The sequence below is a fragment of the Diorhabda carinulata genome, chromosome X (assembly GCF_026250575.1).
Source record: "Diorhabda carinulata isolate Delta chromosome X, icDioCari1.1, whole genome shotgun sequence".
In the NCBI taxonomy this organism is placed as follows: domain Eukaryota; kingdom Metazoa; phylum Arthropoda; class Insecta; order Coleoptera; family Chrysomelidae; genus Diorhabda; species Diorhabda carinulata.
In genome coordinates this window covers 26,544,355-26,557,451 of record NC_079472.1, presented here as the reverse complement: position 1 = coordinate 26,557,451, position 13,097 = coordinate 26,544,355, and the positions used below count along the sequence as shown (strand labels likewise).

General features: G+C 32.0%; 1 protein-coding gene across 1 annotated transcript in view; it reads left to right on the top strand.

The window, feature by feature from the left end:
- LOC130901937 (cytoplasmic dynein 2 heavy chain 1) overlaps positions 1-13,097 on the top strand; it is a 73,908-nt gene that overhangs the window by 18,527 nt on the left and 42,284 nt on the right. The window contains exons 20-38 of the mRNA XM_057813642.1: positions 14-181; positions 381-539; positions 1,919-2,058; positions 2,199-2,415; positions 3,685-3,915; positions 3,974-4,174; positions 4,615-4,805; positions 4,861-4,999; positions 5,050-5,169; positions 5,319-5,501; positions 6,155-6,378; positions 6,559-6,880; positions 8,755-8,862; positions 8,927-9,083; positions 10,639-10,953; positions 11,596-11,774; positions 11,995-12,236; positions 12,328-12,433; positions 12,953-13,090. Coding sequence (XP_057669625.1) covers positions 14-181; positions 381-539; positions 1,919-2,058; positions 2,199-2,415; positions 3,685-3,915; positions 3,974-4,174; positions 4,615-4,805; positions 4,861-4,999; positions 5,050-5,169; positions 5,319-5,501; positions 6,155-6,378; positions 6,559-6,880; positions 8,755-8,862; positions 8,927-9,083; positions 10,639-10,953; positions 11,596-11,774; positions 11,995-12,236; positions 12,328-12,433; positions 12,953-13,090 — 3,540 coding nt within the window. The remainder of the gene's footprint in view (positions 1-13; positions 182-380; positions 540-1,918; positions 2,059-2,198; positions 2,416-3,684; positions 3,916-3,973; positions 4,175-4,614; positions 4,806-4,860; positions 5,000-5,049; positions 5,170-5,318; positions 5,502-6,154; positions 6,379-6,558; positions 6,881-8,754; positions 8,863-8,926; positions 9,084-10,638; positions 10,954-11,595; positions 11,775-11,994; positions 12,237-12,327; positions 12,434-12,952; positions 13,091-13,097) is intronic.

Sequence of the window (13,097 nt, the reverse complement as noted above, 5' to 3'; positions counted from 1 at the left end):
CATTCTATTACAGATTGCAGCACCTTTCTTGAAGTATATAAAAGGAGAAGATTTTACAGAAAAACATTGGCTAGATGTTTTCAATTTGCTAGGAATGGAGCATAAGTTTTTAGAACAATTACTTCTCAAGGATTTCTTAGACGTTTGGGGGAAAATCCAAGAGCATTTGAGTGAAATACAGGTTAGTTATTAGCTACAACTCAGTGCCTCACAAAAAAATGATTGATATATATCTATTAGTAAGTTCTTTAGTTAAACAGATTTATGGAAAATTTCAAACATTTCATAAACATTTCAATGCTTATTGTTATCAAATCTACTTCTTGAAATCAATATTTTTCATTATTTCTGCTTGAATTCTCATATTATGAAATTTTTAGACTATTTCAAAGAAAGCAGCAAGCGAAGTAATTATCAGACAAGCACTTGCTGAATTGGATCAATGGGATGTACATAGTAGGTTCGTCTTAATGGTACACAAAGATTCTCGAAATAGAGATGTACCTTTGATAAAGGACTTCAAAGATATTCTAAATAAGGTATTTTCATGAATTCCAATTATAATGCTAGTACAATGAACTTAATTTTTCAGTGTATTATGAATTGCGTATTTCATGATAGTATACGAAATTGCATGCTTTATTATAACAAAACAACAAAAATATCATTCCGTTGCTGATATTTCCATTGTTGGTTATGCTACAAATTTGAACTACTGAATAGAAGTTTTATTAGCAGTATTGAAATATCTAGAAATGTCCAATGCGTATTCATAATAATGTACGTACTGAGATAAATAACAATTGTCAGTTCATCCAAAATAGTAAGAAAACTTATGAAGTTAATTATATAAGTGAATAAAGTTCATATCTGAATAATAAAAAGTTGTTTATGGGGTAAAGTGGGGCGCAATCCAACTTAGTAGACTGTTTTCTCGCAATTGGTTCTACTTTTCAAAGTATTTGATACATCCAGTATTTTACCATCTCTAACGATTAACAGTAATAAATTAAATTACAAATATGATCCAGAAATAGCAAAGATTGAACTAAATTTTTCATATTTCGGATGACAATCTTATCTAGGAATCGATTCTATTTGATAGACAATTACTCTTATACCTCATTTTCTCGATCAATTTAATCGATGATTATTACTTCTTTCTTATTTAATGAAGCTTCGATCTCCCAGTACCTTACCATATTCCTTGTGTATACTTGTTTCATATATTTTCAAATATAAACACTTAACTTAACAAATCATATTTTTAGTATATACCTAGAATAGTGAATTCGTATTGAAGTATAACAATTTTCAAGTGAGCCAGTTTTCCAAAAAACAAAAACCAAGGGTCGGACTTATCTTTGAATTGCATTTTTTATAAATTCCCACATTTATAAGCATTTAGCATCACGAAACATAACAAAAACATTTGTTATCGCCTTTGTAATGTTTTGTCATCAATCTGAAGCACCGTTTCAACTAAAAACAAGTTCTAAATTATTTTTGAGGCAACGGTAGTATTAACACCCTGAGAGAATTGGTAAATTACAACCAACTTTTGTATGCGTATTGAGGATGTACAGATCATAGCAGAATCGTTCTAATCTGCTCTGGTCAAAAAGTTGTCCTGAATTTATAAATTTTGGTTAGTGTCCTCATTGAACATAGAGAATTCTCACTATTTTATTATATTGAATAGCCAGCAAAAATTAAGTACGACAGCAGCAATAATGCTCCACTAAATACAAATAATAATGATTATGATTGTGAAATTATTTATTGTCATTTTGGTCAGCTGCAAATATAAGTAGCTTATGTAAATTAAATATGACTCTAGCAAATGCTCCATTTTTTTGACATGATTCTTAGGCCATTTGTGATTATTCAGAAAGGCAAGTACATTTTTGATTTGCAGATTGGGGATAATCAAAGCTTATTGCAATCATTGAAAAACTCAGCAGACTACGATTCCTCGGCTGAAAAAGTTACCATGTGGGAAAATAAATTTGGAGATCTGGATCATTATTTAACATCACTAGCTCAAATTCAAAGAAAGTATGTATGTCGAATCTGAAATAATATTATTATGTATAGAGAAAAGTGACTTTGAATGGAAGAAAAGTGGAAACCAAAACCTAAGCATAAAATTATACGTTAGTATAGTTAGTAAGGTAATTTATAATTTCACATTTTAGATGGTTGTACCTTGAACCTATCTTTAGCAGTGGAACATTAGTACAGGAGAAGATACGATTTGAGAGGATTGATAGAGATTTCCGTCATGTTTTAACGTTTATAGAGAAAGATCTTCGCGTAGCAGCTCTCTGTAGATATCCTAATTTGAGATCATTTTTGGAAACGACTTCAGACCAACTTCTACGATGCCAAAATAGTTTAGACAAATTCCTAAAGGTAATATATCACAAATTTTTTGTCTTCTTATGTTATTATTCCAATGCAACTCACGATGAAATTCGTAATCACTACTTTTCATATATAACAATTATGTTTTTCTCACTATCCATATAATTAGCACACCATTCCTTTTTTTATCACCAAAGATGATTTCTGGAATGAATTTCAGGGACGGCATCAGTGACGTACCTAGACCTGCAGACGTCTGGATGCAATGGAATCAAATGAAAAATAAGCTCTAAGTAACAAACTTTATAGAAACAAAAGCTGTCAATTGTGTTTCTTCCATCTTCGTTATCATAATTTACTTATAATTATCACCCAGAATTTTTTAAGAAGACTATTGATATTTGAGTTAGAAGATTTTAAGCTCTTGAAAACTTTATTTCCTTTCTCAGGAAATCATTAGTTTTTGTGCCTCAACCCAAATGGTGTGAATCTCACACTAAAACACTCCAGTGAGCTAGAATTTAATCGAAAAGATAATATCGTCGGATATAATCCAGTTCTCTTTCATTTATAGAATAATACAAATTCAAATTGAGAGTACTGGTGCGATTATATAATTTCCTATTTAGATTGAAGAGCTATTCTTTTGTAAATAAGTTCGTACTTTTCATCCTTTAAGTACTAGTGAAAATATTTCACATAACTTCTTTGAAATTGAAACTCGATGATAGAAATGCCGACCATTGCGTCTATTGGCCAGCTCTCACATTATTGCTCGTTCCAATGTTGCTACATATCTTTGACTATCAGCTGAATCCCCTTATTGTATGAACAAAATGCGCATTTTTTGCACCAGTCAATAATGAATTAAATAAGTATAAAGATGTGGCTCAATTTAAAATTATTGTATACAGCCTCATACTTTTATCAATAGAAACGGGATTTTAAATCGTTAGTGTAATTTCTTGGAAAGAGGACATGTCCACCTCTTTAGAACTACCCTTGGTTATCATGCTCTTCTCTTTTGTATTGATCTTTATTAGCTCCTGATAGAAAACAAATATCGATCAAACTAATACTGTTGTCTTCCGAAGCTCTAGGTAAATGTCCCGATGTTTCTATAAACTCAGTCAAAATATCATCCTAGAAAGTAAATGATTCCATCATGAAGACATGATTTTGTTTATCACTCCCATAGATATTCAGTTGCAGCATCACCTAATATAAATACAAAGAGTCGTGAGGACATAAGAATTTACCATGAAATATATGTCTATCGACTATTGTCAATTATTTTCATTTCATAATTTATTTCAGGAAAAACGTGATGCATTTCCAAGATTCCTGTTTCTTAATGACGACGACTTATTGGAGGTAGTTGGACAGTCATCTAAGGAACAAGTTCTTCAAACTCATTTGAAAAAAATTTTTGTTGGTATTAATAATGTTAAATTATCCTCAGATGAGCAAGATATAATCGCAATGTGTTCACTTGAAGGTGAAAAAGTTCTTTTGTCTAATCCTGTTAACATTAATAAACCCGTAGAGGTGATCTCTTTCATTCTGCGTAACGTTATGATTGTCTTTCTAGCATCCAACTTTTCAGATATGGTTGAATGAGTTGGTGAAAGAAATGCAGGTAACTCTCAAGGAATCTTTGGTGAACTGTCAAAAAGAAAAAGGTGCACCGGATCCGTTGATGTATCCATCACAAATTTTATGTTTATCCGATAGCATTACTTTTACGGCTAAATGTGAGCAAGCTATTTCCAGTATGACGATTCCTACACTTTTGACAAAATATAAAGTAAGTATAAATATGTTGACGTATAGCATTTCAATAAAGTTAGCTTTTGCAAGAAATTGATCATAAAAACTACATTTTTTGGTTGATTATCCCATTGTGGTTCATACTAATCGAGTAACAAGGTGCAAAATCTTGATCATAGCTTGATATCTTCTCATTAAATGATTCAAAGAAATATTATTGTTCCTTCAGTGAGTAATTATCGAAACCATATATGTATATCCAGTTGACTAAAACTTCCACCATTCTAATTTACTAATTCTAACGTGTTTTTATTCACCCTAGTTGGTGATCTCTAAATAAAGTTGTACTGCTGCTAGTAGACAGAAATTGTTTTTTCATCGTTTTTGCTATTAACCATGTTATAAAAAGGTTTTAAAGCAAAATATTGAATTGGAATATTTCACACCCGGGTCATGTATGTTATTTTGAATGTTTAGAATCAGTTAGAACAATATAGTTCTTTGGAGCTGCATCATTCACAAGAAAAAGGTACAGAAGGTGACAATGTTTTGGAATTGAAGTTGAAAGCGTTACTACTTGATACTATTCACCACATTACAGTCTTAGAGGAACTGATGGAAAACAATGTTACTAAAGTTTCTGAATGGACATGGCAGAAGCAATTGAGGTACTTGAAAACGTGTCAAAGTATTTCTAAAATCTTACTTTTAATGCTTTTTAAGGTACTACAATAATTCTGTGGGTGAAGTTACTGTCAAAATGGCCAATTCAAGAATGGAGTATTCATATGAGTACCTTGGTAATGCTTCTAAGCTAGTTCAAACACAATTGACAGATAAATGTTTCTTGACTTTAACACAGGTAATGATATCTTCCGGAGCATTTGCTTGATGTAATTTCAAAATCTCTAGGGTATCTATTTGGGCATGGGAGGAAATCCGTATGGTCCCGCTGGAACTGGGAAAACGGAATCTGTAAAAGCACTTGGAGGTTTATTAGGGAGACAAGTCTTAGTTTTCAACTGCGATGAGGTATTAAAACTATCAATTACATAAATTCGCAATCATGAAGGTGATTCTTCCATATTTGCGGATAGATCCTAACTGTCGATAGAAAACTATACAATGATTTAGTAGTAATAAAAATGATATTCTCATCTATTCAACTATTCACCTTTCAGGGTATAGATGTAATAGCAATGGGTAGAATCTTAATCGGTTTGGTCAAAACTGGGGCATGGGGTTGTTTTGATGAATTTAATAGGCTTGATGAAGCTACTCTGTCAGCTATCTCCATGCTGATTCACTCTATTCAAGTTTCTATTAGATCCAGTAAGAGCACCGTCCAACTACTTGATCAAGAGGTAAGTAAGGGAATCACAAATTTAGCATACAGAAACATTTTCTGATCGAATCCACTTTAGCAATTTCATGATACAGTCATCTCCATCCTTTTTCATGAATTTGTTGTTCATATACCGAATCTTAAATGTGGTGTATATAAGTGCAAGGTTATCCATTTACCTATGAGAGGAAATCTACATAGTAACTATATTCGTCTGCATTATTATCATCTTAAACTTAAACACGAAACTTAATTCACATAATATATTACGTTAAATGGTATGGGAAGCTTCTAGTGTTCTTAAGTCAAATATATTCACATATTTGCTATCAATTTTTAGCGCTTTTGGGAACAGCTTTGTGCTTTGTATTTTTGTATCTCCTTCGTATAGATAGTTCCAAAGAGACTAGTCCCCATAGTTCATCAATTTCCTCTCCCTAGCAGCCTTAGATTCCCACAGAACAGAAATAAATGGGTAATTCTATTATTCTAGCCTTTTGTTGTGTCTTGTTTTGTTCTATGAAAGCATAATATGCAAAAGGGATTCTCAGAGTTTTGAAGAAAATTAGAATTTCACTCGAATCAGTGTTAAGATACATAATTAAATGGAAAATGCTTATTGTGCATTTATATTAGATTTGGTTTAATTTAAATAGTTCAATGATCTTTTAGGTGATAGTTAATAAGCACTGTGGTATATTCGTAACTTTAAATCCAGCTGGAAGAGGCTATGGTGGTAGAAATAAGTTACCAGACAATTTAAAACAATTATTCAGACCGGTAGTGATGACTCATCCGGATAATGAAGAAATCTCTAGAGCCCTACTTCATTGTGAAGGCTTTAGAAGTGCCAATCAATTGGCAAAAAAGATCGTGGAAGTATTTGACATTTCCAGGTACAACTTTTTCTATAAAATTACTTTTGCGTCATAAAATATCTTTACCACATTTCATTTCAGACATTGGCTCATAAAAAGATTGTCCGATAGGTTCTTCAAGATGATATGTATTTTTTTTTAAATATGTATTTGCTTTTATATGTAAGAAAAGCTTATACCATTGTCATTATATTTCAGTAAACTTTTAAGTACTCAGCAACATTATGATTGGGGCCTAAGATCAATAAGAACCGTTTTATCCGGATGCGGAAGAGCTCTAAGAGCGACTAAATCAAATAGTAAACAAAATATAGATATGAACTCAGAGATGGCACTAACTGTCCAAGTACTTAGAATGGATACATTATCAAAATTATCATTTAGTGATAGCAAGAAATTTGAGTCTATTTTGGAAGATGTATTTAGGGGCATAGATCTAAAATTTACTAAGGATGATTTGATGAAGACTATTTTAAAAGAATGTTTCGAAGAAATGGGATTAAGTGAAAATGAAAGACAGGTATAGTATGGAAGAATAAATAACGAGAATAGTTAAAAATCAAATTATGAATCGTTTTGTGTAAGAAGTTTGTGAGTTAATGATTTTGATTCAAAATAGTGATAATATTTAGTTTAGTTCTGTTCAGTACTGTTTTATATATCTATTTTGTAGATGATTCACACTTATGACTTAATGTCAAGTAAATATTATTTTGTTTAATTTCGGTTTTATGTCATGAGTGAGCCAGTATAGAAGCGAATCAGCAAAAATTACGCAAAAATAAATAATTTTATGTTGATAGTGCATTGGTGATTGTGGTTTTTATCTCTATGAAGGTTATATATAAGTCTGATTGTAAATTCTTAATCATCGTCTTGTTTTATTTGTGCCTCATCTAAAGCGCCACACTTTGGTAATTTGTTTTGCAAATACTTTCACCTTCAGATGTGATTCATAAAGGGAGTCTATTGAAGTGATGCATTTATTATGATATCCCCTTATTGGAATGTTTTAAAACCAATACTGAATTTTTTTTATGTGAACATAATAATGTAGTAACTATGTATAAACGATATGGAACAGCTAACTGGAATAAATTCATTAAATAAAAGAGAGCATCTCAAAAAAGTATAAAGGTTGTCAGGTGTCAGTATATTATTTAGTACTTGAGAAAATTCTTGGAATTATGCATGTACAATGTCCAATACTTATCTTCAACTGTTTCGAAAATATTGGGCTCATAGCTCATTTTACGAAAAATTTTTAAATTTGCCTCCTATATCTCAAGGAACACTTAGCAAAACAGAGAAGCAATTTCGCTAGCTTCGTCATGTAAGACAAATAGTAAAAGTAGCTGTCAATACAAGAAGTTATGATACGAAACTGGATTTTATTCTTCTCTTTCCAGAAAACACACATAATTCTGTTTAAAAAGCTGTTCAACTGCTAGCCACACATCAATTTTTCCGGTATTCAATAAAATGCATGCAGGAACTCATGTGAGATGATTTCTATAGAAGAACGCATTTTTTGAACAAATGATGGCAACGTTAGATAACAGTATGATCCAATTAGAAGATGTTTTATTTTCTTATTAGGGAACATTTACACTTCACCGTCATGTTGATAGTCGAAGTTGCCTCACTTCGTCTAATAAGTATCCTTATTGAATGAAAGAGTAACATACGTAATTTTCTGAATAGGCATAAACGTCTAGCAAAACTTAAAACAATAATTGTTTTAAGTTAATATACTATCCATTGAATTGGAAACAATTATTGTTTCCAATTCAATGGATAGTTAGACGCGGATGGATATAATGGACAACAGATCTCCTGATCTGGCGCCATTACACTTCTTTTTGTGACGATATGTCGAAACTAAATCCCTCTACTTAGATGAATTGAAAAGACGAATCACACTTGCGGTTAGATCATTAGATCAGTCACGCCAGAGATATTGAGTGACGTTAGATGATTAGAATGTTGCCAAGGTTATAGGGAGCATTTTTATCATGAGCTACAGTGACAGCAATATTTTTTGTCTATTTTTACACTATTAAAAAAATAATCATTATCGCTTTTTAGGGATTTATTGTAATGTAACATATGTGAAATGTGAAATAATATAATTTTCTTCTTTCAACGGAATAGTTAGTAAGCTAAAAGTTGCCTAAATGTTATTAACTATCTCTTCAATATCTTATCCCCTTAAGGAGACGGCGGTCCCTCACTCCTACCAATATTGTTCTTTCCAGTTAACTCGGATAAAAGAGATCTAGAGTTAAATATAAAATCCAAATATCCATATTCCCTATTGCCTTATATATATGGATATAATTAATTGATAATAGTTTTATATCTAAAGATTTTTGGATACATATTTGATTGCAGACGAACAAATGTATGGAATTATATGAACAGTTGCAACAGAGGATGGGTGTAGCTATTGTAGGTCCTCCTAAATCTGGAAAGACGACCATTCGAAAATTAGTTCTAAAGGTATACAATCCAAATGAGTATATTAAGTGAAATATTCTGATTTAGATACAATTCAACATTGTAGGCCTTAACAAAAATGGGAAAAACAATCAAGTATTATTCTGTGAACCCGAAAAGCTTAACAAGGGCTCAACTTCTAGGTAAAATGGATACTGACACAGGACAATGGAATGATGGTGTTATCACCAGTTTTAGTTTACAAGTGGTTTCTGAAAATGCAAGTAAGAAAACGTTTTTCGTTTTGTAACTTCATGAAAATTTCCTTTTCCACCTAATTCAAACCTTTGCTCAGTGTAAGGTCATTGAATAGGTTACAAGAATAGTAAATAGTCACATAATTGCAAAGATATAAAAAATATTTACGAAGTCAGTTTTTTGAGTGCTACTTAGCAAGTGAGGAAGGTTTTGAAGAAGAAAAAGAGCGAAAGACAAAACAAAACATTTATTTTTTACACATTTACACCACAAAGTTCAATTGAAATTCTAATTTTCTTCATACGCATTGGCAAACAAATTGAGGAACTTGGCAATGGACAAGCTTGGAAGTTCTTTATTTTTCGAATCAAATTAGAATTAGTAAGAGTAAGATCGGGTTATTAGGAAGGATCAAAGAAAATATTCTCTTTCAAATGTATTAAGGAGTTTTTAAATGCGGTATGTCATGTGTAGTCAAACAACCAAAAATTTTTAGGCTTTCTTCAATGTTTGCGCTTAGTTGGTGCAATTTATTGTACCATTTTCAAGTAAATCAATCAGAAGCACACCTTTTTTAGTTCTAAGAACTATATTTTGGTTTTTTGGAGAGCTTCTATATTCCTGTTTCACGGAGTGTAAGTTAGTAATCTTATTGACGCGGCTCACCCACCTCTTATTACCAGTTACGATTCGTTTCCGTTATATATATATTTTTTGACAGTCAAAAAATGTCACACAATTATGATGACCCTTTAGCAGTTTTAGCACTCATATTGCACAAAACTTGAGGTAGCCCTGCTTTTCTTTGACAACTTCAAACAATAAGTCCATGAACACGGGCATCAACACATAAGTTGCAAAAGTAGATACCATGATGTACGTATTTACCTAACAGCATCAGGCGAAAGCTCCTCCATGGTTTGAAGAGCCCTCGTGAATGATGAATCTTGATATGTATGTTACGTTGAGAAATTTTCTTGGTTATTTCTCCGAAAGAATTACGAAGCTACATATGTAGTTGGTACCAGTCAAGTATGAATAATTGAAACAGTTAGAATATGGTCTACTATCTAGATAAAATTCTAGATCTATTTCTAATCCAATTTAATAAATCAAATCTAATAGGTATGTACTAGTATTTGATAAATCACTTACAATCTATTTATCTTTTTTTGTTTTTTTGTTCGTGAATTGCACTGTTAATTCAGTGATAATTGATACTAGTGTCCCATCATTCTACTATTAGTAATATTATCTGAACTAGTTCAGAGTTTTTATTGATATCTAGACGTTTTTTATAAGCGTCGCAGTTGTTCTTCTTCATATTTTTATCTTAAATAGTGATAATTGGTCATGTGTTCGTGTAATGAAGAACCAATTGAGTCGTCTTATTTCATACACTTCATTAATCAGATAAATTACAAAAATTCAATACAATGGAGCGTGATACTTGCTTCTTAACTTGTTACTTTGGTCTATTTCTGTTTTGCACCGTCCCCTAAACTAATGAAATCACAATTGCAATAATATACCATAAGGCGCTAACAGCCATGTTATATATAGAAATATTTTGTATTCTAGATAACTGGTCATGGATAATATGTGACGGAGATGTAGATCCGGAATGGATAGAATCTTTGAATTCCGTGTTAGATGATAACAGACTTTTATCACTACCCTCAGGATGGAGAATCCAATTTGGACCTAACGTTAATTTTATTTTTGAAACTCACGATTTAAGTAATGCTTCTCCAGCAACGATATCTAGAATGGGAATTGTATTGCTTAGTGAACAAGATCTTGATTTACAAAATATAGTTACTAGTTTTGTACGAAATTTGAACGAAGAACAGAAGCCATTGTTGGAACCTTTCGTAAGCGATTACTTTATCAAAGGTTTGTGAAGTCTGATTAAATTTCAAGTTTAATTCAAGTAGGGTTCATATATTCTCTTCAGAGCAGACTGTATAGAAATATGATAGCTACACTTTTGTATATACCAAGAATGACCTTTGGGTCCACCAGTGATTTTATATATCCTGGTCTGGCATGTGAATAAGCCTCGATGACCCAGAAACCGGGCACTAAATCGAGCACTAACTTGCAGTCTTCACTTATCAATTCATTAAGACTTTTCTAATAGTCTAACACAACTCGAATGCATCCCAGTTCATTTATTATGGCTTTTATCGCAAATATGCTGTGTGAACAATAAATTACTGTGTTCCCATGACATCGAATGTATACGCCTGTTCACATTCCATCAGAGTGAATTCTTCAGCTTGAGAGACGCTAGCATATTTTCCGAACTAGAAAAACTTATTTTGGTATCTTCTACTCTAAAGCGTGCTCAGGCTACTCAGAACCATTTATACTGGAGCCGTCTGTATACCAAGAGATTTCATTATTCACTACTATCCGTCAGCAATATATGCCTCCAAGCCCTTATTGTTAACAGTGAGAGATGCCATTTGGTCACTGTCTACTAGTAGTAGTACCTGTCAATTAATATGCAATTCATAGAGTGATATCTTGCAGCTGTCAACTGGATTCTTAAAAATGCTGAAGTATCCTTACCTTGCTCGAAAGCAGCTATAGCCGAAACAGGTCTTAGTCACTTGGAAAATGTGACTAGTAAGGCTCATTTCACAGTTGCTTTAATTAATGGTTTAGGTGATCAGCTTCAAGATGATTTCAAAGAAGTTTTTATTCAACAGGTTAGTAAAATTGCTATTTCGACTTCGATTTATGTAGTTTGTAAAAATATAACTCTTTGTTGATATTATTTTGTTCAACTGTAAATCTGCTAACAGTTTATAAATTAATTAACAATTAATTTTCAATTTATACTTTTGCTGAACGATTCTGTGACAACAGTGTAATTATTTGTTTCGTTGACGACGAATACGTTTTTCCACTCTTGAGTTTGCATTGTAGATATTCGATTGGATTGGGGAAACACCTCCTGCTGTAATTTTGAGATGTCGATATAACAGCGAACGAGATTTGATAGATTCCTACTACACTAATCCTAATATAACAACAGCAACTAATGAGGATAATGTAAGTTTGGTGGTAACTGGACAAATCGAACAATACCTAGATTCTTTACGGCTTTGGTTAATAGAAAATCGTGAAAAAGACTTTCTTCTAGTAGGTCCTCATGGATCTGCAAAAACGTGAGTAAATCTGAGCTTCGCTGTAGATATTTTATGTTAATAATACAATTTGTTAATAGTAGTATTAATCTGTGGAAGTTTATATTTTCAGTTTAATTTTGGAAGCTCTTTGTCATGAACGTTCTAATGCTGAAATTGTAACAATTCATTGCAGTGGAAGTTTAATGCCCAATTTTGTTGTGACAAAGATCTATCAGGTAAGAAATTATCGATCTAAAATACGTATAAATAAAATATTTCGGCATATTGTTAATATATTCTCCCTTATCATATGATTCAGGTCTAGATAATCTTAACTTTTGAATAACCTTATCGTCTATCCATTACATATTTTTTCGAACCACAACTGTTGTACAAAGTATGGAAGAACTTAAACGTGAAACATTGTTCAGATTTTCCAATACGAAGAAACGTTGCTAAACCGGCTCCATTTGAGATTGGGAATTTAAGACCGTATCAGGAAAATTCTGTTCAAAAAAAAATATTTGTATTAGGGATATAAAATTTACCAATGTATGCAGTTGACCGAAGTAGTCCACAGTACATAATAAGCATTGCGTTGGAATAATAATTGAATCAATGTTATCAGCATTATGTGGAAGCAAGATATATGTCTGTTCGCGATAAATGTAGAGAGCAAATATATAAATTTTGATCTCCACAATCGCTCTTATCATATCGTGGAACTAATTAAACACGTCAAACGTTTGTTTCAGTATTGCCTCCAAGTGAACACACATAAAGGTAAACAACTTCGACCAAAAAAGGGTCATTTAATACTCCATTTCAAGAACTTGCATCTTCTAAAATCTGATAAATGGGGTACAAATATTCTTATAGAGTTTCTGAACCAGGTAAGTC